Source organism: Microcaecilia unicolor, chromosome 3 (assembly GCF_901765095.1).
Source record: "Microcaecilia unicolor chromosome 3, aMicUni1.1, whole genome shotgun sequence".
NCBI classification, from domain to species: Eukaryota; Metazoa; Chordata; class Amphibia; order Gymnophiona; family Siphonopidae; genus Microcaecilia; species Microcaecilia unicolor.
In genome coordinates, this window is record NC_044033.1 from 282,227,751 (window position 1) to 282,255,553 (window position 27,803).

Consider the following 27,803-nt stretch of genomic DNA (forward strand, 5'->3'; position numbering starts at 1 on the left):
GACAACGAGGGTTAGAGCTAAGGGAATTGGTCAATTGGATATAATAGTCCTGCTTAGCGAGGAATAGGGAGGATTGGAAGGAGGATAGCATGAATTTGAAGTGAATGAAGTCAGTAAGGGTGCGAGATTTCCTCCAGAGGCGTTCAGCCGAACGGGCACAGGAGCGAAGGTATCGGGTGCAAGGGGTCAGCCAGGGCTGGGGATTGGTACGTCTTGTGGGCCGGGAGGTGGACGGTGCAAGGGTGTCTAGAGCAGAGGAAAGAGTGGCATTGTAAGTGGAGACAGCTTTGTCAACAGATGTGGAAAACAAGATGGAAGGGAGGAGATCAGAGATAGTAGAGGATAAGGTGGAGGGGTCAACAGCCTGGAGATTTCTGGACGTAGTAGTTAGTGTTGGGTGAGAGTGAGGGGGAGGGTGCTGAAGTGTGAATGTGATAAGGTGGTGGTCGGAGAGAGGAAGAGGTGAAACGCAGAAAGTGGAGGGTGAGCAAGAAGAAGAGAGGACGAGATCAAGACAGTGGCCAGATTTGTGAGTAGGGGTGGTGGGGCTCTGTTGGAGGTTGAAGGAGGAGGTAAGAGTGAGGAACTGAGCAACATATGAATCGGAAGGGTTATCAGTGTGGATGTTGAAGTCACCGAGAATGAGGGATGGGGATGAGGGCTCAAGAAAGACGGAGAGCCAGGCATCGAAGTCGGTAAGGAAGGATGGGAGGGATTTATCAGGGGGGCGGTAAATGACTGCAACTCTGAGTGGCAGTGGGTGGAATAGACAAATGGAGTGAACTTCAAAGGATGAGAAGCTGTGAGACTGAGGTAGGTGGAGAGGTTGGAAGCTGCAGGCGGGCGAAAGTAGTAGTCCGACGCCGCCACCGCGGCCAACTGGGCGGGGCGAATGGGAGAAAAGATAACCTCCGTGGCATAGGGCTGCGATTGAGGCAGAGTTGTCCGGGATGAGCCAGGTTTCAGTTAGGGCGAGCAGATGAAGGGAATGGGAGATGAAGAGATCGTGGGTGAAGGGAAGTTTGTTGCAGATTGAGTGGGCGTTCCACAGGGCACACGAGAAGGGGAGGGAGGAGGGGGGAGGAGGGGAATAGTTTGCATAGTATGCGGGATCGTTTGCATAGATGAGATGAGGACGAGGACAGGTGTGGGGGACCTGGGTTGGGATTGATGTCACCCGCGGATAGCAGGAGAAGGAGCAAGAGAGTGCGGAGAAGGGTGGGTGAGGAAGGGCGACGAAGGCGACGAAGACGGGATGCGCTTAGGAGGAAAGGAGAAGGGTTCATGGCAGGAAGGAGGTGTTGAAGGTTGAGAGCTAGGAAGGAGGAGGAAGACAGTAGGGATGGAGAGGTGGTGGGGGACAGGGGTAGGTAGGGGAGGGCGGAAGAGGACAGGGATGGGTAGTGAGATCATGTGGAAGACAGCGGTGAGAGGGAGAAAAGATTAGGGAGGGACAGGGCAAGGAATAGGATGTGAATGGGGGCCATGGGTAGTGACTGAGGAGTTCAAAGGGAAGGTAGGTGGGCTGGGAGACAGGCAGGTGAGGGTAAGCAGTCGGGCAGGAGAGTGATGAGCTGGTAGGAGGATGGGCTGGGAGGCAGGCGGGTTACAGGGTGGGTGGTAGACAGTCAGGTGATTGGTGGAAAGTCAATGATTGGCTAGTAGTCAGGTTGAGTGGCAGGCTGGAGTGGTTTGAAGCAGGAGCTGGCGGACTAGGACAAGCTGATGCAGACAGACTGGAACAGGCTGGGACAAGCTGAAGCAGACGGACTGGAACAGGCTGTATCAGGCAGACTGGAGTAAGCTGGCTGGAGGAGAGGGCCTGGAGTAAGGGAGTAGCTGGAGCAGGCAGGCTGTAACACGCTGGATCAAGTAGACTGGAACAGGTTGAGGCAGATGGACTGGAGCAGGCATGGAGAGCAGGATCGGGCGGACTGGAACAGCTGGATCAGGCAGATGGACTGGAGCAAGCAGGGAGAGCAGGATCGGGCGGACTGGAGCAGCTGGATCAGGTGAACTGGAACGAGCAGGCAGGAAGCTGGATCAGGTGAACTGGAACGAGCAGGCAGGAAGCTGGATCAGGCGGACTGGAGTAGACAGGAGGAAGCTGGATCAGACGGACTGGAGCTGGCAGGAAGAAGCTGTACCAGGCGGACTGGAGCAGACAGATGGACTGGAGCAAGCAGGGAGAGCAGGATCGGGCGGACTGGAGCAGCTGGATCAGGTGAACTGGAACGAGCAGGCAGGAAGCTGGATCAGGTGAACTGGAACGAGCAGGCAGGAGGAAGCTGGAGCAGGCGGACTGGAGCTAGCAGGAAGAAGCTGTACCAGGCGGACTGGAGCAGACAGGAAGAAGCTGGATCAGGCGGACTGGAGCAGACTGGAAGAAGCTGGATCAGGCGAACTGGAGTAGGCAGTCAGGAAGCTGGAGCAGGCAGACTGGAGCTGGCAGGAAGAAGCTGTACCAGGCGGACTGGAGCGGGCAGGAGGAAGCTGGATCAGGCGGATTGGAGCAGGCAGGAAGAAGCTGTACCAGGCGGACTGGAGCAAGCAGGAAGAAGCTGGATCAGGCAGACTGGGGCAGGCAGGAAGAAGCTGAACCTGGCGGATTGGAGCAGGCAGGGGAAGCTGCGTCAGGCGGACTGGGGCAGGCAGGAAGAAGCTGAACCTGGCGGATTGGAGCAGGCAGGGGGAAGCTGCGTCAGGTGGACTGGAGCAGGCAGGAGGAAGCTGCATCAGGCGGACTGGAGCAGGCAGGAAGACGCAGGATCAGGCAGACTGGAGCAGGCAGGAAGAAGCTGTATCAGGCGGACTGGAGCAAGCAGGAAGAAGCTGGATCAAGCAGACTGGAGCAGGCAGGAAGAAGCTGGATCAAGCAGACTGGAGCAGGCAGGAAGAAGCTGGTTCAGGCGGACTGGAGCAGGCAGGAAGAAGCTGGATCAGGCGGACTGGAGCATGCAGGAAGAATCTGCGTCACGCAGGGAGAAGCCGGATCAGGCGGACTGGAACACGCAGGGTGAAGCCGGATCAGGGGGACTGGAACACTCCGAACAGATGTACCGGAACAGGCAGGTGGGTTGGAACAGGCCAATGGATCAGAGCAGGCAGGGAAAAGTTGGGTCTGCAGACTGGAACAAGCTGAGGCCAGTGGACATTGCTTCTGTTGGCCCGACGCAAAGGGCGCTGGACGCAGCGAGACGCAGGCCGGGGCTGATGGACTCTGCCTCCCACTGTTCCTGGTTGCGCCCTGAAGCCACCGCATGGTCAGCAACTGCAATTCGCGCCCAGGCCGTTCCGGCCGGGGAGCACGGTGGCAGCGCACGGGACCACAGGTGCGACCAGTGCGGCAGACTACGGCCCGCCCAGCCCCTCTGCGCAGAGACCCTGAGCCCGGGCTCCCTCGGAGTGCATGGGGCAAGGCAGAGAGGCCGCGGGAGCCGGACGACAGTGGGGGAAGGCCGCAGCCAAGCGGCAGGCAGGCGGTTGCTCCAGCTTGGCGTCCTGTTAGCAGTGGTCAGGGCAGCGCCGCTCTGGGGTAGTTGGGGAAGGGAATCGCTCACTTACCAGGTCTAGTCAAGCGGGGAGCAGAGCTGGGCCATGCAAGTCGCTGGGTGGGCCCTGCAAGATCCTGGACCGGCGGGCAGCCTCAGCCGCAGGCGGCCAGTCGGGCGGAAGGCAGAGTCGGGCAGAGCTCTTTTCAGCATAAAAGCTTTATGCATTAAAAGCACAAACTCAGGGGAGAAAAACTCACCCTGACCCTCCGCCTCCAAATTAGGAGAAACGGACGTAGGAGCTCCTCTGGCAGCCTCTAAACGAGGCGTCCCCCCGCACTCCGACTCCTCCGCAACCGCGAGGGTCGAGACATGCGGCGCTTCCAAAATGGCGCCCGCTGCCAGCTCCATCGAGCGGGAAGAAACATCGCTCGGCATGCTCATACTATCATGAACGTCTAAGGAGCACGTTTTACACAGCCCCGCTGCTGATCTGCGTTTACCACAACGGGAGCTGCGCTTAACTCCTTCAGCAGCCATCATCCGACAGGATGGGAATACAGCAATAAAATGGCGGCTTCGCCCCAAAACGTACCCCGATCGGAACGGCGTCCACGGGACCTCCCCAGAGGAGCTGGGCACCACTCTCACCTCAAAGGACCGAGTCAACGAGCTCCGGTCAAGCTGCACAGAACCAGAATCACTGGAAAAAGCCTCAGAACAGCCACATAGTAAAAACATGCACTCTTTTTTTTTTCTTTTTTTTTTTAACACTGTGAGAAAAGTTGGAGGCAGGCAACAGAGGGACTCCGGGAGGCGGGGGCAATGGGTAAGGCAGGGAAAGGGTGAACCTATATGCCTTCAAAGTGGGCACCACCAGCCACAACACCCCTGCTCAACTGCCAAAGCACAGGAGCCACCCCAAGCAGTCTGAAATCCAGGAGCTGATCAAGCTACGTCCACACCTGCTGGGAGATAGAGAAATACTGAAGGCAGTTGGGGGCTAGCCGTCCAAGAGGCTCTATGGGTTTTCAGTGTTCTCTATCTCCACCTGCTGGTAGGCGGATACAACCCATCAGTTAATGGATTCATCTGCTGCTGATGACAAGGAATTATGGAATGCAAGTCTATGTCATCAAAAAACAACCAACAGGACCAGAAAGCGAGAGTCTGGATGGAGAAGGGACCCCTTGTTCTGTGTTACTAGGGTTGGAAAAGAATCTAACCTCAATAGTTCCTTGGGTGATAACTCTAGGAGAAGAGGGAACCAAATTTTAAGTGGCCAGTAGGGAGCAATTAGGATCATGGTCCCTTGGTGTTGATGTAGTTTATTTTATTTATTTATTGCATTTGTATCCCACATTTTCCCACCTCTTTGCAGGCTCAATGTGGCTTACAATACATCATGAATGGTGGAAATACATAAGAAAAATATACATTTAGTATTACAGAAGGAACTTGGGTAACATGATATTGATAAAACATGATAGTAGTTTAACAAGCAAATATTGTAAGACAGTTCTGGAGATATGTATAGATTTGTTGATCTTTGTGGAATGCCTTGTTAAAGAGATGGGTCTTCAGTAGTTTGAGGAAGGTAGTTAGTTCATAGATCGTTTTTACGTTGCGCAGCAGCGCGTTCCTTAATTGTGTGCTCAGGTAGGAGAAGGTTGAAGCATGTATTAGTTTGTATTTTAGACCTTTACAGTTGGGGAAGGGAAGATTAAGGAATGTGCGGGATGATTTTTTTAGCATTCCTGGGTGGTAAGTCTATCAGGTCTGACATGTAGGCTGGAGCGTCTCCGTGAATGATTTTGTGAACTAGGGTGCTTGTTTTGAACGTGATGCGTTCTTTTGGGAGCCAGTGAACCTTTTCTCGCAGGGGTTTAGCACTTTCATATTTTGTTTTACCGAATATGAGTCTAGCTGCAGTGTTCTGAGCTGTCTGAAGTTTCTTGATTATTTTCTCTTTGCAACCAGCGTAGAGTGCGTTGCAGTAGTCTAGGTGACTGAGTACCATTGATTGTATCAGGTTGCGGAAAACGGTCCTTAGGAAGAAAGGTCTTACTCTTTTTAATTTCCACATTGAGTAGAACATCTTCTTGGTTGTATTTTTCGCATGATTCTCAAGTGTTAGGTGTCAATTTTTAGGGTTTCTGAAATTGGAAGATTCAGTTTTGGTGTGTTAATGGTGGTGAATTTGTTTGTGTTATGTTGCGAGGTAAGTATTAGGCATTGGGTTTTTTCTGCATTGAGTTTTAGCTGAAATGCATCCGCCCATGTATGCATGATATGTAGGCTTTGGTTGATGTTATTGGAAATTTCCTTTAGATCTTGATTAAATGGGATGTAGATCGTTACGTCGTCTGCGTATATGTATGGGTTAAGGTTTTGATTTGATAGTAGTTTGTCCAAGGGTATCATCATTAACTTGAATAAGGTCGGTGAGAGGGGGGATCCCTGTGGAACTCCGCATTCAGGTATCCATGTAACTGATGTAGTCGAATTAGATGTCACTTGGTATGATCGTGTGGGTTAGGAACCCCTTGAACCAATTAAGAACGTTGCCTCCAATTCCGAAGTACTCGAGAATGTGTAGTAGTATCCCATGATCAACCATATCGAAGGCGCTGGACATATCAAATTGTAGAAGTAGTATGTTCTTGCCAGTTGCGATCATTTGTTTAAATTTATTCGTGAGAGCAACTAGTACTGTTTCCGTACTATGGTTAGACCGGAATCCTGACTGAGAATCGTGTAGTATTGAAAATTTGTTTAAATAGTTTGTGAGTTGTTTGGTTACCATCCCTTCCATTAGTTTGGTTATTAAGGGAATAGATGCTACTGGCCTGTAGTTGGTTAGTTCACTAGCACTCTTCTTTGCATCTTTGGGTATGGGGGTGAGTAGAATGTTTCCTTTCTCCCTCGGGAAGAGTCCAATTTGTAACATATAGTTCACGTGATTCGTGAGGTCTGTTATAAATTGTTGAGGGGGAGAGGGACGAGACAGGGTTGTCCCCTGTCGCCACTCCTCTTTACTATAGCCTTGGAACCCCTGCTCCGAACTGTTTTGTTAGCGGAGGAGGTAAGGGGGGTGGCGCTGGGACAGGAGCAAGTCAAACTTCTGGCTTATGCTGATGACCTACTCCTAGTGTTAGAGGAACCGGCACGCTCTCTCCGGGGCATGATGACCTGCCTGGAGACCTATGGACGCTATTCTGGATTTAAACTGAACTATGATAAATCTTGGGCGCTCCCACTGATGCCCTCGGTGAAGGGCGACTGGCGTGGTCCCTTCCCTCTCGGATGGACAGAAGACTCCCTCAAATATTTGGGGATTCAGATCCCAGCAAACTTGAAGAAACTTCATGAACTTAATTTAACTGCTTTGCTGTCAGATACTAAATCAAAGCTGGAGGGGTGGGAGAACCTCCCGATATCCCTATTTGGACGAGTGGCACTATACAATATGTTTATTATTCCAAAATGGATATACGTCTTTCAAACAGTGCCCCTTTATCTTACCAAAACGGATGAACGGCAACAGAACAGACTCTTAAATAAATTTCTGTGGAGGGGAGGGAAACCAAGACTCCCGTTGAGGATGATGTGCACCCCAGTGGAATATGGAGGGGTGGGCCTCATGAGCTTACGGCATGTGACTGTCGCCTGCGGAATGCGCCATGTCAACGACTGGCATAGACGAACTTCAGATTTTTCAAACACCCCTCTGGAAAGACGGATGTCCCCGGTTGCGGACTTGGGATGCCTCCTGCATCTGACAGGGAGGGAGACCCCTACGGAACTACATCAGTCAGGTATAATGCCGGCGGCGCGGGCCGCGTGGCGCTGGGTGTGTAAGCTACACCATTTTTCGTCGAGAGTAACACCATTTCTACCCATATGTGGCAATCCGCGGTTTCCCGCGGGAAATCTATACCCAACATTTAAACGCTGGGAGAGACAAGGACTCAAATATCTGTTACAAGCGGTGACTGACGAAGGGAAAATTAAACCCTTTGCGGAATTACAAAGGGAGTACAGTATCCCCAGCAAAGATTATTGGCACTATTATCAACTGGCACATTATATACGGGGGCTGCCTTGGGCAGACCTGGCGGAAGATGTTAGGGAGGAACTGTCGACGGCATTCTCCTTTGAAGCACAACAACGAGTGCCACTGACCTTCTACCACAGACACATCAAGGACTCCGCCTCAGAACTGGATTATAAAAAATTAGCGGAGGCCTGGACCAAGGATCTCGGAACCCCTATTCAGGAGGAACACCTCAAGTCTTTTATCCTGGGCATTCGCAAAAGGTCCAGATTCATTGAGCACTGGGAGACATGGTATAAATTTGCGCTCCGAATGTACATTTCACCCCGCAGAGCATTCCACATGGGGACCTCCCCTTGGGGAGAGTGCCCGAGGTGTGGTACAGCAGGAGTATTAATTGGGCACATGTTCTGGGAATGTAGGAAGGTGGAAGAGTTGTGGAGGGAGGTGCTGTTCCAGGTCTCCTCTTGGTGGAGATCTAAGTGGTACTATGATGTGTTGCTGTTGTTTGGCAGGCCCCGCCTGGGACTGCCAGCACCAAAAGGCTACAAATCTTTTGCAAATAAAGTAACTTTAACAGTAATGCAATTACTCCTGGCAGGATGGACTACTGGACAGTGCCTAAATATTCAGCAATGGCGGGTCAAGCTGATTGAACTGATGAGACTTGAAAGGCTAGACATACAGGACTGGCAATCCGAAAGGGGGGTAGAGTTCCAGGACTGCTGGAACCCCTTCTGGAGAACGTTGTCATCTGGAGTTAGAAGTAGACTTTTAAATGTTTGAATACTTGCCTGTTCTTCTGCAGGGGGGTGGGAGGGGGGGAAGGAAGGGATAGGAATTAACATTGGGGGGGGGGGGGAGAAAATAAAATGCTTGGTGACGCAGTTGGAGATGATGTTAAATACCAGATTTTATTCATGTTCATGTTGGAACAATGTATAAGTTGTGTTACCAATAAACAGAGTTAAACATAAATTGTTGAGGGGCGAATGTCATAAGGTTGTTTGGGCATATGTCTAATTTGCAATGAGATTTGGCGAATCTTTTGAGCGTTTGGGAGATGAGATCCTCCAATAATATCTAGAAGTTGGTCCAGGTTCTGTCTGCTGGGTATACATCAGGGTCTGGGTCTAGACAATCAAGGAGTACAGCATAATCGTTGGTACTGACTGGTATTTTAAGTCGCAATTGTACGATTTTCTCATTGAAGTATCTCGCGAGATCGTCTGCTCCTGGTGTATCTTTGCTGTTGGTTGTGATTGGTGTGGAATCTAGAAGTTTATTCACGAGTTGGAAGAGTTTGTGTGTGTCTTTGTAGTTCGGTCCAATTACAGTTTTATAAAATACTCTTTTAGTTTGTCTTATGGTATATTTATATTTTCTTTGAAGTTGTTTCCAGGCGTTGAGTGTTGGGTCATCTTTCTTTTTATTCCACGCACGTTCTAGCCTTCTAACTTGTGTTTTAAGTTTTTTTCAGTTCTTCATTGAACAATGGTGTTGAGTTCTTCCTGTGTGAGGTTCTGGTTTGAGTTGGGGCAATGTTGTCTAATACTGATCTGCATCTATCGTCCCATTCTAGGAGGAATTGGTTTGTATCTGCCTTTATTGTCCATCCTTTGTTGTAGATCTGTTGCCAGAATATTACCAGGTCTATTTTTCCTCTCGTGGTGTAGGTTTTGCGTTCTTGTTTGTTAATTGTGTCTTTCGTTCGCCATTGGAGGGAGATGTATGCTTTGTAGTGGTCTGACCATGATGCGGGTGTCCATCTTGTATCTGTTAGTATTTGGTTTGAGTTTGGTTCGAATTTGTGTGTAATAATGTCTAGTGTGTCTAGTGTCTAGTTTGAGAAATTTTCCCTATGGGGGGCAGTGGGGGAAAGGTATGTAGAAGATCTGTTCCCCAATGGAGCAGGAAGGCAACTGATGCTACAAGGGTAGGAGCACAGAATGAGGAACTAGCGAGGGGGAGCTTGTTATTCTGAGAAGAAGAGAACCAGTCTATCACTGGGGACATAGTAGATGATGGCAGATACAGACTTGTATGGTCCATCCAGTCTGCCCAACAAGATAAACTCATACCATAAGGTATGTGATGATGCTGGATTATTCGATCAGCCACAGGCATGCTGAGGGACCATTTGTGAGGCTGAAAGACTCTGCTCAATTAGTCTGCCACAGCAGTCTGGTTTGTCAGCTAGATAAAACAGCTCTTATACAGATACTTTGAGAAGCTGCCAGAGTCCATATCTGGATTGCTTGTCGACAGAGGTGGTAAGAACTATTTATCCATGTTTGTTCAGGTCATGTATTGCAACTTGGTTGTCCGTGCAAACGAGAATTATCTGATCGAGGATGTGGTGTTGGAAAGTTTTGAGGGTGTTCTAAACCACTCACAATTCCAGATTTTTAAAAATTATTTAATAAGATTGATAAACCGCTTAAACCACAATACAATCACAATATCAGACTACTACAATAATGTGCCCACTCACTTAAAACAAGCTGCTGGATAAAAAAAATAAAGCTCCATATCAAACTACTCAGAACTGAAAGGTTGAGCAAAAAATGTTTTAAGTACTTGCTGCTGCTGCTGCTGTATTAGCATTGAGCAGAAGGCACCCATGCATGCATGGTGCACTATGGCAGTGTCTGAACCCAGCTCAGTGGATGTTGTCACCCACATGTGAGGATATCATGCCTGCTTGTCCTCAGAAAGAGTAGCAGCTACAAAATGTTGAGAATGGCCAGTGGGTTTGGACTGTTGTATTACAAATTGTTTGCTCTAACAGAATTCATTAAAACCTCATTTTTTGTTTCTGATGATTAAGTCACCTTTTCCCAGAAATGGTCACGTGTGCCTTCAGAGCTTAGCCACCCTATTATAAAATCATCCACCCATGGGATAAAGCATGCGAGTAGTTTTGGAGGCAGCGGAGGGAGAGATGCTTCCCCCCATTCTCCCAAATGTAATGGGGCAAACTGCTGATCCCCTATATGATTCAGCCAGACATCCCTTTGCACTAGCTGTTCCTATTCATGCTTCTCCCAGTCTTGTTTTCAATTATGTGAAAGCTGCTTTTGTACTAGTGCTACAGCCTCTTATCTCACCTCCTGTGGCTCACATGGTTCAAAAAGACAAGTGTCTGAAACCACAAAATGCTCCAAGAGTTATATAACCACTATCTGAATTATGTGAGTTGCATCGCCGCAAAAAGGAGCTTTCACTTGGTTAAAAGTACTGAGGAGGAAAAGCAGAGGAAAAAATGGATAAGGATTTAGCAGGTAACAGGGTCAAAGATGGGTATGGTAAGCAGAGGAATAATGGGGACTCGGGGATTGAGTGACCCAGATATAGAATGGGAGAGCACAACAGGAGTCTGGGAATGGAGAGAGCTAAGGTTTTCAAACTGCATGAGGGTGGGGGCATGGGAACTTGGCAACTGGCTGATGTGAGTTGAGATGTTTTAAATAGGATGGGGGTATGAGAAGTGGGTTGGGGGAGGCAAAGGGTGGAGGATGACTGGGAGGTGTTGTGAATGATTGACTGAAGGACTGAGGAGAGGGAGAGAAAAGGAAAAAGGCTGGGCGGTTAAGACGGGAAAGGGACAGATCTGTAAAACAGCTGAGAGGGTAGGAAAGGGACTGGGAAAAGCAATGAAGGTAGGGTAACAGGCAGAAGAAAAAACCTGAAAAACAGGAAAGAGCGTGAAAGCACTTATTTGCCATAGGCATGAACAATTGAGACTAGTGGCCCTCACTAATTTTAAGTTCAATTAGCATCATTAGCTTCTGCAGCAGATATACGTGCACATCTATCTACCACCCATGGACTCTTCTGTTCATTCAGTCACTAGATCCCTCCGAAGTCCCCTCATTTTCAGACATGTAGGCCATAAAGGATTCTGTCAGGCACGCTGGTGTGTGTGTGTGTGGGGGGGGGGGGGGGGGGAATCACTGAAAAGGGAGTATGGAAAGCCCCCAAAGTTCACAGGCCTTGCAAATGAAGAATACTCTCTAGACCAAGTCAATATGGAGAGGTGTGCCAACAAAGACCCAAAGATGTATTTTAACAAGAACCTGTGGCTCAGTACTCATGGTACGCAGCAATCCCAGCTTTACTATCACCAACTTCTTGCTTAATATTAGGGCCACCCAATGGTAGGGTGAATTAGTGCAGCAGACTCATATATGATGCTCTCTGGAACAATACTATACTTTTATTTGTCAAGTATGATTCTACCTTCGGCCCTCTCCCAAATCTTCCCTGGGGTGAAATTCTACTACTTCCTTGGTTCTTACCTATGTCTTCAAATAATTACTGGGTGTTCTCTAAATTCAGTTCCTTTATATGTCAAATATATATATATCTTACCTATGTCTGCCACAAACTCTGCCGGCTTTAATCTGAATATTCAGTAACCTACAGTCTCATAGGACCAGCCAGCACTCTATACTCTCAATTCAGCCAGGAAATAGGAAAAGATAAGGCAAATGCAGAAAAGAAACTACTCTCATGCCAGTATAAGGAGAGGATAACAGTGGGGGGGGGGGGGGGGGGGGGTGATGGTGGTTGGGGGCAGAGGACTGCACAATGTACTGAGTGAGGGGGAAGATGAAGGCAAGAGAGACCCTGTATACCTTGATTTGACCACAGAACCCTGGATATAGCTTCAGCCCTACTTATTATCCATTGCTCTAAACATAGCTCTTGCATTGCTGGGAAAGACAGAAAATAAAAGAATGAATACCTACGTTGTATAGCTCGAAGGCGAGGAAGAATTGTCGGGCTGCTTGGACTACTGCTGTTTAAACTTCTCCGCTTGTCCAAAGTAGGGGAAGCCTGCACTGTTATTTTGTGCTGGAAATCTGTGAATTAGCAAAATTGGCAACATTTCGTTTTTTTCCATATAACATACACAATTCTTCGGTTATAAGAACTACAGTTCACAGATCATGTGAAGGTGTTCACAGGCATAGATTACCCAAAGGCATTCAAAAGTAACTTCCAGCAAAATAAACTGCTTCTCTAGGAACAGAGAAATACCCAGTGTACCTGACTCATCTTGAGCTACTACTGAAAAAGGTGTGAGTATAAACAAATAAACAAAAGTAAGAGAGTGGAGGAGTGGCCTAGTGGTTAGGGTGGTGGACTCTGGTCCTGGGGAACTGAGTTCGATTCCCACTTCAGGCACAGGCAGCTCCTTGTGACTCTGGGCAAGTCACTTAACCCTCCATTGCCCCAGGTACAAATAAGTACCTGTATATGTAAGCCGCATTGAGCCTGCCATGAGTGGGAAAGCACGGGGTACAAATGTAACAAAAACAAAAAAAAAAAACTGTTCCTACCTATTTTTCCTACACAATCAGCACTATTATATCAAAGAACCATAATGATTTCTGTCCAGTTCTAAGTATGCCAACATATATATGTCTTATGTAGAATCCAGACAAGCCAAAACATTCATATGATCTTTCCATTCCCAGCATGTCATTCACAGTATTCTCAATGGAGAAGGGTAGATAGTGGTGTTCCCAAGGGGTCTGTACTGGGACTGTTGGTTTTTTTTTTTTAACATATTTATAAATGATCTAGAGGTGCCCTTGACCTGGATTGGCCACTGTCGGTGACAGGATGCTGGGCTAGATGGACCTTTGGTCTTTCCCAGTATGGCACTACTTATGTACTTATGTACTTATGGGAGTATCTGGTGAGGTAGCGAATGCTACGTACCTGTAGAAGGTATTCTCCGAGGACAGCAGGCTGATTGTTCTCACTGATGGGTGACGTCCACGGCAGCCCCTCCAATCGGAAAGTTCACTAGCAAATGCCTTTGCTAGTCCTCGCGCGCCCATGCGCACCGCGCATGCGCGGCCGTCTTCCCGCCCGAACCGGCTCGTGTTCGTCAGTCCCGTATGTAGCAAGACAAACAAGGGAAGACACAACTCCAAAGGGGAGGCGGGCGGGTTTGTGAGAACAATCAGCCTGCTGTCCTCGGAGAATACCTTCTACAGGTATGTAGAATTCGCTTTCTCCGAGGACAAGCAGGCTGCTTGTTCTCACTGATGGGGTATTCCTAGCCCCCAGGCTCACTCAAAACAACAAACATGGTCAATTGGGCCTCGCAACGGCGAGGACATAACTAAGATTGACCTAACAATTTATCCAACTAACTGAGAGTGTAGCCTGGAACAGAATAAACATGGGCCTAGGGAGGTGGAGTTGGATTCTAAACCCCGAACAGATTCTGAAGCACTGACTGCCCGAACCGACTGTCGCGTCGGGTATCCTGCTGCAGGCAGTAATGAGATGTGAATGTGTGGACAGATGACCACGTCGCAGCTTTGCAGATCTCTTCAATAGTGGCTGACTTCAAGTGGGCCACTGACACAGCCATGGCTCTGACATTGTGAGCCGTGACATGACCCTCAAGAGCCAGCCCAGCCTGGGCGTAAGTGAAGGAAATGCAATCTGCTAGCCAATTGGATATGGTGCGTTTCCCCACAGCCACTCCCCTCCTGTTGGGATCAAAAGAAACAAACAATTGGGCGGACTGTCTGTTGGGCTGTGTCCGCTCCAGATAGAAGGCCAATGCTCTTTTGCAGTCCAATGTGTGCAGCTGACGTTCAGCAGGGCAGGAATGAGAACGGGGAAAGAATGTTGGCAAGACAATTGACTGGTTCAGATGGAACTCCGACACTACCTTCGGCAAGAACTTAGGGTGAGTGCGGAGGACTACTCTATTATGATGAAATTTGGTGTAAGGGGCCTGGGCTACCAGGGCCTGAAGCTCACTGACTCTACGAGCTGAAGTAACTGCCACCAAGAAAATGACCTTCCAGGTCAAGTACTTCAGATGGCAGGAGTTCAGTGGCTCAAAAGGAGGTTTCATCAGCTGGGTGAGAACGACATTGAGATCCCTGTAGGAGGTTTGACGGGGGGCTCTGACAAAAGCAAACCTCTCATGAAGCGAACAACTAAAGGCTGTCCTGAGATCGGCTTACCTTCCACACGGTAATGGTATGCACTGATTGCACTAAGGTGAACCCTTACAGAGTTGGTCTTGAGACCAGACTCAGGCAAGTGCAGAAGGCAGTCAAGCAGGGTCTGTGTAGGACAAGAGCGAGGATCTAGGGCCTTGCTGTCACACCAGACGGCAAACCTCCTCCATAAAAAGAAGTAACTCCTCTTAGTGGAATCTTTCCTGGAAGCAAGCAAGATGCGGGAGACACCCTCCGACAGACCCAAAGAGGCAAAGTCTACGTTCTCAACATCCAGGCTGAGAGAGCCAGAGACTGGAGGTTGAGATGCAGAAGTGCCCCTTCGTCCTGTGTGATGAGGGTCGGAAAACACTCCAATCTCCACGGTTCTTCGGAGGACAACTCCAGAAGAAGAGGGAACCAGATCTGACGCGGCCAAAACGGAGCAATCAGAATTATGGTGCCTCGGTCTTGCTTGAGTTTCAACAAAGTCTTCCCCACCAGAGGTATGGGAGGATAAGCATACAGCACACCTTCCCCCCAGTCCAGGAGGAAGGCATCCGATGCCAGTCTGCCGGGGGCCTGAAGCCTGGAACAGAACTGAGGGACTTTGTGGTTGGCACGAGATGCAAAGAGATCTACCAAGGGGGTGCCCCACACCTGGAAGATCTGGCGCACTACTCGGGAGTTGAGCGACCACTCGTGAGGTTGCATAATCCTGCTCAGTCTGTCGGCCAGACTGTTGTTTACGCCTGCCAGATATGTGGCTTGGAGCAACATGCCGTGACGGCGAGCCCACAGCCACATGCTGACGGCTTCCTGACATAGGGGGCGAGATCCGGTGCCCCCCTGCTTGTTGATGTAATACATGGCAACCTGGTTGTCTGTCTGAATTTGGATAATTTGGTGGGACAGCCGATCTCTGAAAGCCTTCAGAGCATTCCAGACCGCTCGTAACTCCAGAAGATTGATCTGCAGATCGCGTTCCTGGAGGGACCAGCTTCCCTGGGTGTGGAGCCCATCAACATGAGCTCCCCACCCCAGGAGAAACGCATCCGTAGTCAGCACTTTTTGTGGCTGAGGAATTTGGAAAGGACGTCCCAGAGTCAAATTGGACCAAATCGTCCACCAATACAGGGATTTGAGAAAACTCGTGGACAGGTGGATCACGTCTTCTAGATCCCCAGCAGCCTGAAACCACTGGGAAGCTAGGGTCCATTGAGTAGATCGCATGTGTAGGCGGGCCATGGGAGTCACATGAACTGTGGAGGCCATGTGGCCCAGCAATCTCAACATCTGCCGAGCTGTGATCTGCTGGGACGCTCGCACCCGAGAGGCGAGGGACAACAAGTTGTTGGCCCTCGTCTCTGGGAGATAGGCACGAGCCGTCCGAGAATCCAGCAGAGCTCCTATGAATTCGAGTCTCTGTACTGGGAGAAGATGGGACTTTGGATAATTTATCACAAACCCCAGTAGCTCCAGGAGGCGAATAGTCATCTGCATGGACTGTAGAGCTCCTGCCTCGGATGTGTTCTTCACCAGCCAATCGTCGAGATAGGGGAACACGTGCACTCCCAGTCTGCGAAGCGCCGCTGCTACTACAGCTAGGCATTTGGTGAATACTCTGGGCGCAGAAGCGAGCCCAAAGGGTAGCACACAGTACTGGAAGTGACGTGTGCCCAGCTGAAATTGCAGATACTGTCTGTGAGCTGGCAGTATCGGGATGTGCGTGTAGGCGTCCTTCAAGTCCAGAGAGCATAGCCAGTCGTTTTCCTGAATCATGGGAAGAAGGGTGCCCAGGGAAAGCATCCTGAACTTTTCCTTGACCAGATATTTGTTCAGGGCCCTTAGGTCTAGGATGGGACGGATCCCCCCTGTTTTCTTTTCCACAAGGAAGTACCTGGAATAGAATCCCAGCCCTTCTTGCCCGGATGGCACGGGCTCGACCGCATTGGCGCTGAGAAGGGCGGAGAGTTCCTCTGCAAGTACCTGCTTGTGCTGGAAGCTGTAGGATTGAGCTCCCGGTGGGCAATTTGGAGGTTTGGAGGCCAAATTGAGGGTGTATCCTTGCCGGACTATTTGAAGAACCCAACAGTCGGAGGTTATAAGAGGCCACCTTTGGTGAAAAGCTTTCAACCTCCCCCCGACCGGCAGATCGCCCGGCACTGACATGTTGATGTCGGCTATGCTCTGCTGGAGCCAGTCAAAAGCTCGCCCCCTGCTTTTGCTGGGGAGCCGTGGGGACTTGCTGAGGCGCACGCTGCTGACGAGAGCGAGCGCGCTGGGGCTTAGCCTGGGCCGCAGGCTGTCGAGAAGGAGGATTGTACCTACGCTTACCAGAAGAGTAGTCTTCCTTCCCCCATAAAAACGTCTACCTGAGGAGGTAGATGCTGAAGGCTGCCAGCGGGAGAACTTGTCGAAAGCGGTATCCCGCTGGTGGAGCTGCTCTACCACCTGTTCGACTTTCTCTCCAAAAATATTGTCCGCTCGGCAAGGGGAGTCCGCAATCCGCTGCTGGATCCTATTCTCCAGGTCGGAGGCACGCAGCCATGAGTCTGCGCATCACCACACCTTGAGCAGCGGCCCTGGACGCAACATCAAAGGTATCATATACCCCTCTGGCCAGGAATTTTCTGCACGCCTTCAGCTGCCTGACCACCTCCTAAAATGGCTTGGCTTGCTCAGGAGGGAGCTTGTCCACCAAGCCCGCCAACTGCCGCACATTGTTCCGCATATGTATGCTCGTGTAGAGCTGGTAAGACTGGATTTTGGCCACGAGCATAGAAGAATGGTAGGCCTTCCTCCCAAAGGAGTCTAAGGTTCTAGAGTCCTTGCCCGGGGGCGCCGAAGCATGCTCCCTAGAACTCTTAGCCTTCTTTAGGGCCAGATCCACCACACCAGAGTCGTGAGGCAACTGAGTACGCATCAGCTCTGGGTCCCCATGGATCCGGTACTGGGACTCGATCTTCTTGGGAATGTGGGGATTACTTAGAGGCTTGGTCCAGTTTGCCAGCAATGTCTTTTTTAGGACATGATGCATGGGTACTGTGGACGCTTCCTTAGGTGGAGAAGGATAGTCTAAGAGCTCAAACATTTCAGCCCTGGGCTCATCCTCCACAACCACCGGGAAGGGGATGGCCGTAGACATCTCCCGGACAAAGGAAGCAAAAGACAGACTCTCGGGAGGAGAAAGCTGTCTTTCAGGGGAGGGAGTGGGATCAGAAGGAAGGCCATCAGACTCCTCGTCAGAGAAATATCTGATGTCCTCCTCCTCCTCCCACGAGGCCTCACCATCGGTATCAGACACAAGCTCATGAACCTGTGTCTGAAGCCGTGCCCGGCTCAACTCCGTGGAAACATGGCCACGGCGGGAGCGTCGAGAGGTAGACTCCCTCGCCAGCACCGGCGAAGCTCCCTCCGCCGACGTCGTCGGGGAGCCTTCCTGGGAGGCAGTCGCAGTCGGTACCGTAAGCGGCACCGACATCGGAGACCTCACCCCGGGCAAGGGGCCAGCCGGTGCCTCACTCGACGGTACCGGTGGCGCAAGCACCCCCAGTACCGGAGGGGACGGGTTCCATGTCTTTCTCCACAGCCGCTCTGCGCAACAGCTCTCCCAGGATATCTGGGAGAACGGCCCGGAGACTCTCGTGCAGAGCGGCTGTGGAGAAAGACATGGAAGCCGATGCAGGCGTCGAGGTCAGAGGCTGTTCCGGGCTGTCCAAGGTGGAGTGCATCGACACCTCCTGAACAGAGGGTGAGCGGTCCTCCCAGTGTCAATGCCTACTGGGTGCCAACTCCCTCGGCGACCCAGAGCCCTCGGTACCGATGCGGGAAGGAGACCGGTGTCGATGCTTCTTTGATTTTTTCAAACGAAGCATGTCACCAGAGCTTCCCGGTACCGACGAGGAGGACATAGAATCCAGCTGTCTCTTCCTCGGGGCCGAGGCCGAAGGTCGGTCGGTCTCGGGGGGGCTGTACCGCAGGAGCCCTCAGGGTAGGGGGAGACCCACCCGAAGGCTCACCGCCACCAGCAGGGGAATGGACAGCCCTCACCTGCACTCCAGTCGAAGCACCACCGTCCGACGACATCAGCAACAGTGGAGGTCCCGGTACCACCGACGCAGCCTTTCGATGTCTCGGTACCGACGATGCAGAGGGTCGATGCCTCGATGCACTCGATGCCGAGGTCGAAGGTCTTGAAGCTGCAGACGTCGATGCACTCGATGACTCCGGTGCTGTTGTCGACGAAGAGCCCGAGAACAGGACGTTCCACTGGGCCAATCTCGCTACCTGAGTCCTTTTCTGTAAAAGGGCGCAAAGACTACAGGCCTGCGGGTGGTGCCCAGCCCCCGACACTGAAGACATGACGCGTGCCTATCAGTGAGCGAGATTACCCGGGCGCACTGGGTGCACTTCTTGAAGCCGCTGGGAGACTTCGATGACATGGGTGGAAAAATCATGCCGGCGAAATCAAAATTCGTAATGGCGACTAAGGACACCAAAAATAGGGAGAGAAAAAACCCGTACCGAGGCCTCAAAAAAGGCCTACCCCGAAAGCAAAAGGAAACTTACGTCGGGGAAAACAAACTGGACACACGGGAAGGGACAAGACCGAAAGGTCTCTTTTTTTTTTTTTTTTTACAAAATCGCGAAGACGCACGAGGGTCAACTTTAAGGGGCGTGAAACGGCGCAAAACACGACCGTCCCGAGCGCGGACAAAAGAAGACTGACTAACACGAGCCGGTTCGGGAGGGAAGAAGGCCGCGCATGCGCGGTGCGCATTGGCGCGCGAGGACTAGCAAAGGCCTTTGCTAGTGAACTTTCCAATTGGAGGGGCTGCCGTGGACGTCACCCATCAGTGAGAACAAGCAGCCTGCTTGTCCTCGGAGAAAATTCAATTTGCTGATGACACAAAGTTATTCAAAGTTGTTAAATCGCAAGAGGATTGTGGGAATAATGAACTCGAACTATAGTTACGTGATGCAAGGTTCCACATTAGGAGTCACTGACCAGGAAAGGGATCTATTTATTTATTGCATTTGTATCCCACATTTTCCCACCTATTTGCGGGCTCAGTGTGGCTTACAATAAGACTTGAATAATAGAAATACATTTGTTACAACTAAGTTATGGATTACATTGAACAAAGTTGTGCGAGGCATTCGAATATCGTTGGTAGTATAACAATGGGACAAAACATAGAAACATTAGAAAGAGACAATGGGAAAAAAGGGCATTATTAGGCGCCTAGACATATAGTGTACATAGTTCCGTGGACGAATGTATGGTTGACTGGATAAAGGGATGATGGATCAGATGTGGATGTGTATTGCATTGTGGTCAGTGAGTGGTCTCTATGTGTTTTGGCTCTTTCCATAAGTTTGTTCGAACAGGTGTGTCTTCAGTAGTTTACGGAAGGAGGCTTGTTCGTTGATCATTCTTAGGTTGCGTGGTAATGTATTCCAAGACTTCGTGCTCTTGTAGGAAAAGGTTGACGCGTGTATCGTCTTGTACTTCAAGCCCCTGCAGGTTGGGTAATGAAGGTTGAGGTGAGTTAGCGATGATCTTTTGGCGTTTCTAGGTGGTAGGTTTATTAAATCAGACATGTACGCTGGGGCTTCACCGTAAATGATCTTATGGACTAGTGTGCAAGTTTTAAAAGTAACGCGGTCCTTGAGTGGAAGCCAATGTAGTTTCTCTCGTAGTGGTTTTGCCCTTTCATATTTAGGTTTTCCGAAGATGAGCCTGGCTGCTGTGTTCTGGGCTGTTTGAAGTTTCCTTAGTATTTGCTCTTTGCAGCCAGCGTATAATGAGTTGCAGTAATCCAAGTGGCTAAGGACGAGGGATTGCACTAGGCTGCGGAAGACGAATCTTGGGAAGAATGGTCTAATTCTTTTCAATTTCCACATGCTGAAGAACATCTTCTTGGTTATGTTGTTTGCGTGAGTTTCGAGTGTTAGGTGGCGGTCGATAGTCACTCCAAGGATTTTTAGTGTTTCTGAGATTGGAAGTTTTAGGTTTGGTGTGTTTATCATGTTGAATTCTGTTGTGTTGTATTGGGAGGTGAGTATCAGGCATTGGGTTTTTTCTGCGTTCAGTTTCAGGCGGAATGCATCTGCCCATGTGTTCATGATGTGTAGACTTTTATTGATTTCGCTGGAGATTTCTTTGATGTCTTGTTTGAATGGGATGTATATTGTCACATCATCGGCGTATATGTACGGGTTGAGGTTATGGTTTGATAGGAGTTTTGCTAAAGGGATCATCATTAGGTTGAATATCGTTGGAGAGAGAGGTGATCCCTGTGGGACTCCACATTCAGGTATCCATGCCTTGGACGTGGTTGAATTTGATGTGACTTGATACGAGCGCAGGGTTAGGAACCCCTTGAACCAATTCAAGACATTTCCTCCGATGCCAAAGTATTCAAGTATGTGTATTAGGATTTCATGATCAACCATGTCGAAGGCGCTGGACATGTCGAATTGTAAGAGGAGTATATTGTTGCCGGTTGCAATTCTTTGTTTGAATCTGGTCATTAGGGTGTCATAAGGTGTCACTGTTGATGATACGCTGAATCCCTCTGCTCAATGTGCAGCGGTGGCTAAGAAAGCAAATAGAATGTTAGGTATTATTAGGAAAGGAATGGAAAATCAAAAATGAGGACATTATAATCATGGTGTGACCGCACGAATATTGTATGCACTTTCGTTGTCACTGCTGCCAAGGATGGAAGGAAGAAGTAGTAAGTAGTAGGGTCCCCTTCTAGGCTCCCCCCACCCGAAAATCTCTGCAAGATGGAGGGAGCAGCAGTAGGCGGCCAAAAGAAGGAACATAAGGGTGTCAGCATGTTTCTTGATTAAGGTCAGTGATTTCCTCTACATTGCCCTCCAAAAGATTACAACCTCAGCATGGAATGTCTGCCAACTTCTCCTAAACTGCAGGTTCTAGCTCAGAGACCCATAGCCATGTAAGTCTATGCATCCCTACACACCAAGCCAAATATTTCCTGCACTCCTTTTGCTTCTTGGCTAGCTGGTGAAGCTCTGTGGCCTGCTCTGGTGAGAATATCCTCAAAGACTAGCACACTATGCAAAAAGGGATTCAAAAGTAGATATTAGTGTAGATCTGGTAGGTCTGGATGCAGGATATAAGCATCAAGGCCTATTAAACCTTTCTCCCAACAGTCCAGTGTACGAGCCTTTCAGCCTGGGGGAGCTGAGGCATGAGTCTTTGAACTCCTGGCTCTTTTGAGAGTAGATTTGACCACCATAGATTGATGGAGTAATTGGGCCTTCTCAAATCTGAGAAGCTTCTGGATTCTATAAATAGAGTTAATCTTCTTCAGAATGAGCTGCACTGAGAGGGCTCTCACAATTCTTCATCTGTGCTTCTTAAATAATAATGAAAGGGGAGTGGGGGAGTGGAGGAGTGGCCTAGTGGTTAGAGTGGTGAACTTTGGTCTGGGGAACTGGGTTCGATTCCCACTGCAGGCACAGGCAGCTTCTTGTGACTCTGGGCAAGTCACTTAACCCTCCGTTGCCCCAGGTACAAATAAGTACCTAAGCCACATTGAGCCTGCCATGAGTGGGAAAGCGTGGGGTACAAATTAAAAAAAAAAAAATCACAGCCTCTCTAGATGGCCAGTCATAATTCAGGACCTGGGCCTCACCCTCTGTTTTCAATTTAAATGGACTGGTTTCTGCCATTCACAGAATACATCTAGTGAAGGAGAGCTCTTCAAGTGGAGAGTTTCTTCCCTCCTGTGGAAGAGAGGGGTCTGAAGGTATGCCACAGATTCTCTCCTCTGATAAGTATTCTGGCTCCTCCTCAGACTCCCATACATGATCTATTTCAGACTCAGCAAAGTACTCCTCATGAGTTGTTTGAGTCTGTGCCTGCCTCGGTCTGCTAGATCGAAGTATAGGCCTCGATGACAAAGTATGGATCTACCCAGAGCAGCTTCTTCCCCGACGGTGAGTGACATCACCAATGTTGGCTCCTAAGCCTGGCTTGGCACGAGTGTCGACGACCACTCAACAGTAAGATTGTGGGCCTCTAATTCAGACTGGAGAGTGCAAAGGCTGGCACAAGTGCCCTCTATGCCTATGCACTCTGCAACTGCAGCAAGCCTGCAAAGCTCATCCTTGAGCATGACCCAGATCTGTTCATCAAGGGCAGGAACTGGTAAAGGCTGGGCCAGAGTCAGGATGGAGAAAGCCTGCGAACCTGCCAGTGCCAAATTGGAAGCAGAGCCTCGGCTGCATGGAGACTGCCACATTAGCACTGCAACAGAAGTGGAGCAGTCCTCATGGCACCAACGCTTCTCGGGTGCCAGTGATGCCGATGCCTTGTAACTCCCGGCACTGTTCCTCAAGAGGTACCGATGCCCTTAGCTTTCACTAGATGCTTGGCATCGAGGTCCCTCTGTGCTGATGAAGATGACACACTGAATTCATAAGGCTCCTTGGCGTTGGGTCTAATGCTGACCGGCCCCAGGGTCCTGTATCAGCGTCCAATGTGTATAAACCTGCGGTCCATAAGATGGTGGACCACTGTGTAACTCCTAAGATGCCTGCCTCTCTCTCTGTGAAGCAGAATTTGCCCATCTCTGTAAAACAGCAAGGTAAGGTCATCAGGAGTTCAGACAGCAATCCAGCATAAGTTCTTCTAACCACAGCAACAGGGAGGGGTGAACGATGTGAGATAAGCCCTAGGACTATCATGTGCAAGATTTGTGATTGGAGGTCACAAGGATTGATATTGCATTAACAAGTAAAGCCAGATGTTGTTTTTAGATAAAGGGGGGCATCAGATGACAGCGGCAGAGACAGTTGACTTGAAGATGGTCACGTACACACAGTTAGATAAAGGTATAAAAGGCATGTTTTGTTACCTCAAAAATAGGAACTTTATTAGCACTGAGTAACGCCTTGCTTCCAGGCTGGTAATTCCTCTCACGGGAAGAAAGACTTTTTTTTTGTACGTACTACTTATGAATTATAATTGGCAAAAAGCAATTAGATGTCTATTTTCCTATTTGTAATACATAAGCTTATTTATTTATCTGCATCTTTATTTGGATGTGCCAAAATTACAGAGAAAAACACTGTCCATAACAATAAACCAACGAGAAACACTAATCTTCGTGCCTCTCATATCACAGTGACATTATTATATAACATATGACATAACCCGATAAGTAATCAATAACTCAGGGAACATCCATAACATTTTTCATGCATATCCCCCTTACCTCCCTCCCCCCAACCAAGACAAGAAAATCAAATTAGACATAGTAGGGAGCTAATAAGGTCTAGTACAATTACTGTGTGAGATACTATACTGAGCCCAAGAGTATCACAATACAGAGCTGCCAGTCAATGCATATATATCACAAGCGGCATACGACCTATACATTCAAAAGTAGACTGCACTCCTTATGTGTAAGCATAGACCAATAAGGTTCCCAAACATCCTGAGTTTCCACTGGGATTCAGGTCTGTTACCCACTAACTTACACTTTAAGAGAGCCATCTCAAACAGAAAGGTACGTCACATTGATAATTGGGGAACTCTGCACATTCACCATTGGTAAGAATAACCTTCCTAGCCAAGAGTAATGCCTTTGCCAAGAAAAGACGCTGCACGTCCGACTCCACCTGCAACTTTGCCTCATCCTGGAACAAAAAGCCCACAGGATGAAGCAGAATCTGCCTCCCCAGACAGCGGGCCAAAAAACTCTTTACCCCTTTCCACAAGATCTGAGTCTTTTCACAAATCCAGAACATATGGCCTAGGGTAGCCCTATCCTAGGGACAACTGCCTGACTCCACAAACTGGGCTTTAAAAGCCCTCCAAGGAAAGATATAGGTACATAGCAAAAATTTATATTCCTGTTCTCTGTGAAGCATATTTATAGATGTTTTTAACAATATTACTAAGAAAAGTCTGAAGCACCGCCTCTGAAACACTACAGTTCAATTCCCCTGACCAGGCTTCTGCCACATTCTGCAAAGACAAGTCAGGCTGAACAGCAAAGATGAGGGTGGCATAGATGAGGGTGCACCAGGTCCTCCAACCTCAGACACGAAGCAACCTGCTGAGCAAAGGCGGCCCCAAGGCAAGCCACAGGCAAGGAAGAGACATAATGCCTCATCTGTAAAAACATAAAAATATCAGAGTCCACCAGCTCATATCTCTCTCGCAAAGCAGAGAATGGAAGCATCTTAATCTCCACATCTAACTCCTATCCAGCGTATATCTCTCCCCCTCCCTTCCCCAAAGACTCCTCCACTCCCCATACCAGGAGGAAAATCAGGGTTCCCCTTCAAGGTCAGGAAGGGGGAGACATGTTTGTAACCCCTTAAAGAGGTACACAAGGCCCTCCAAACATTTCGCATATAGCTCCATATCACATGGCTCCCAAAAGACTCCCACAACCTTGCTCCCCGGGCATGCAGCACTTATGAGGCCGACAGGGGATGTAGAAACACAGCCTCCACCTCCCTAGGTGTAAAACCCGATGTTCCCAACAACCAATCCCTTACATGTCTCATTCCACAACCCAAATTCTACTGTCGTAAATCCAGAAGCCCCAGGTCACCCTTTGATCTGAGTGTAGATAAAGAAATCCTAGCCCTCTTACCCTTCCACAAAAATAATCGTAATGCCTTATACAACTTCTGCAGGTCTGCCTCTCTCAACCACAGAGGGAGAGTCTGCAGCTGAAACAGCCATCTGGGCACTATAAGCATGTTATACAGAAATATTCTGCTCAAAAGGGCCAAGGCAACCCCGACCATAACTGCAAACAATCCACAGATTTCTGCAAAAGTGGACACACATTCAACTCATAAAGCCTTCTCATATCAACTGGTATACGCGTACCCAATATTTAACGGAGCCAACTGCTTCCTTCAGTGGGAAGTCGGCCCCAAAAGCGTCAACCTGTAAATTAATCGGTAAGGCCTCCGGACTGCGAGACATTCAACTTAAGACCAGATAATTGACCAAAATCCGCAAACATCTGTAGCACCAGCAGTACCGTCCGCCCCGGCTCCGTCACAAAAGCCATGCACTTTAATGGAGCACACGTCCTCGATACTTCAATCCCCATTATACGCCTATTACCTTCAAGCTGCACCAACAAAGGCTCTAAGAAAAGAATATATAATAAAGGTGAGAGCGGATAGCCCTGTCTGGTACCTCTTCTCAAAGAGAAAACCTCAGATGCTATTCCATTCACTAACATGGCCGCTGTGGGGTTTGTGTATAAAGTTTGTATTGCCCTAGCGAAAGCTTTTTCAGAATCACAACTAATAGCCATAACAGGGATGGACAACTGAGCGCATTGCTCTAAACCCAGGATCAAGTGCCTTACATTTACTCCAGCATGCGCCCTTCACAAAACCAACTTAATCATGTCCCACAAACTTAGGTATCAATACAACTAGTCTTATCAGGAAGAATTTTCGCTAACAGTTTGAGGTCTACATTTATGAGAGAGATAGGTCTATAAGACTCTGGCTGCAGAGGGTCCTTTCCCGGCTTGGACAAAACCGTAATCAACGCTTGGTTACACCAATGGGGAAAGAACCCCCTCTGTATAGCTGTGTCAAAATAAGCTCCCAAGAGACCCACCACTCCATTATTCAAGATTTTATAAAATTCTCCACTGAACCCATCAAGCCCTGGCGATTTATGCAGCTTCAGACTCTTTATAGCTTTTTGGAGTTCAGGGCCAGACAAGGGCTCATTCAAACTAGTTCTTTTTTCTTCCAATAAGCGAGGACACCACAAGTGTGCAGAAAAGATTCTAGTTGCTCCTGCTGCCCACTACCCTCCACCCTATATAAGGAACTGCAAAATTGAGTAAAAAGTAGCTCTAACTGCTTTTGCTCAGTCACAACCTGACCCCTCGAGTCTCAGAGTGCGGATATTGCGGTTGGCCCAGTCCAAATCTTTGTAAGATTTGCCAAAAGTTTGCCAGGTTTGTTACCAAATCTAAAAAGATATTTATAGTAAAAAATAATTTTTGGGGCCTGCTCCTGAAAGAGACTATTCAAGGTAGCCTGTGTCTGCTCAAGAGAGTGCCTACAGGCAACAGTAGGGTGTGTTCTCAACTGTCTCTTTAGCATTCGGATCGCCTCTCTAAATCTACCATATGACTTGCCTGTTGTTTTTTCCACTTGATAACAAAGGCTATGATATCCCCTCTGATCACTGCCTTTCCTGCATCCCACATCAAGATCGGACTTGAGGCATGTTCTTTATTATTATTGAGTAATTCCTCCCACTTTTGAGTGAGATATTGCCTAAAGACTTGGTCAGTGTAAAGATGAGCCGGAAATTGCCATCTGCCTCTTTTCCCCTCCCAGGAGCCCCCCAATTCTGCAATTATATTAATTTATTTATTGCATTTGTATCCCACATTCCCCCACCTATTTGCAGGCTTAATGTGGCTTACATAGATTTGTTGACATTGTCATATCAGGATATCAGATACAGTTAATAGTGTGTAGCGATCAAGAAGGGAAGAGGGAAGAAGGGAGAGAGTGAAATGGATAGCTGTATAAGGTAAGCTTTCATAGTTGAGAGGGTTGGTGAGGTGAGTTAATGAGGTTGTGGGTGCTCATTGTAGGCCTTGTTGAAGAGGAATGTTTTCAACAATTTTCGAAAGATAGTTGTTTCGTTGATTGCTTTCAAGTCTGTGGGTAATGCATTCCATAACTGCGTGCTCATGAACGAGAAGGTAGTAGCATGCATCAGTTTGTACTTCAGTCCTTTGCTGGGGTAGTGCAGGTTAAGAAATTTACGAGATGATCTTGTGGCGTTTCTGGGAGGTAGGTCCACAAGGTTTAGCATGTAGATTGGGGCATCTGCATGAATGATTGTGTGTACAATTGTGCAGATCTTGAACGCAATGCGTTCCTTCAGTGGAAGCCAGTGAAGTTTCTCTCTTAGTGGTTTTGCACTTTCATATTTAGGTTTTCCAAATATGAGTCTGGTGGCTGTATTCTGGGCAGTTTGGAGTTTTTTTGATTGTCTGTTCTTTGCACCTAGCATACAGTGCATTGCAGTAATCCAGATGACTTATTACCATTGACTGTACCAGGGTACGGAAGATGTATCTCGGGAAGATATGGCCATGCTCTAGATGGGAGCACTAAGGAACGGTATGGGATCTGGACCTCGAGGAAGCTTCGCTCTCTCCGAGGGGCTAGATACCTACACCATCTTAGCCAACATTGACCCCGACGCCCCTTCAAGGC

The 27,803-nt window shown here is 48.8% G+C and overlaps 1 protein-coding gene across 1 annotated transcript in view; it reads right to left on the reverse strand.

Annotated features, from left to right (window-relative positions):
- Positions 1 to 27,803, reverse strand: part of MAP3K21 (mitogen-activated protein kinase kinase kinase 21) — a 451,782-nt gene that overhangs the window by 123,747 nt on the left and 300,232 nt on the right. The window contains exon 6 of the mRNA XM_030198129.1: positions 12,303 to 12,416. Coding sequence (XP_030053989.1) covers positions 12,303 to 12,416 — 114 coding nt within the window. The remainder of the gene's footprint in view (positions 1 to 12,302; positions 12,417 to 27,803) is intronic.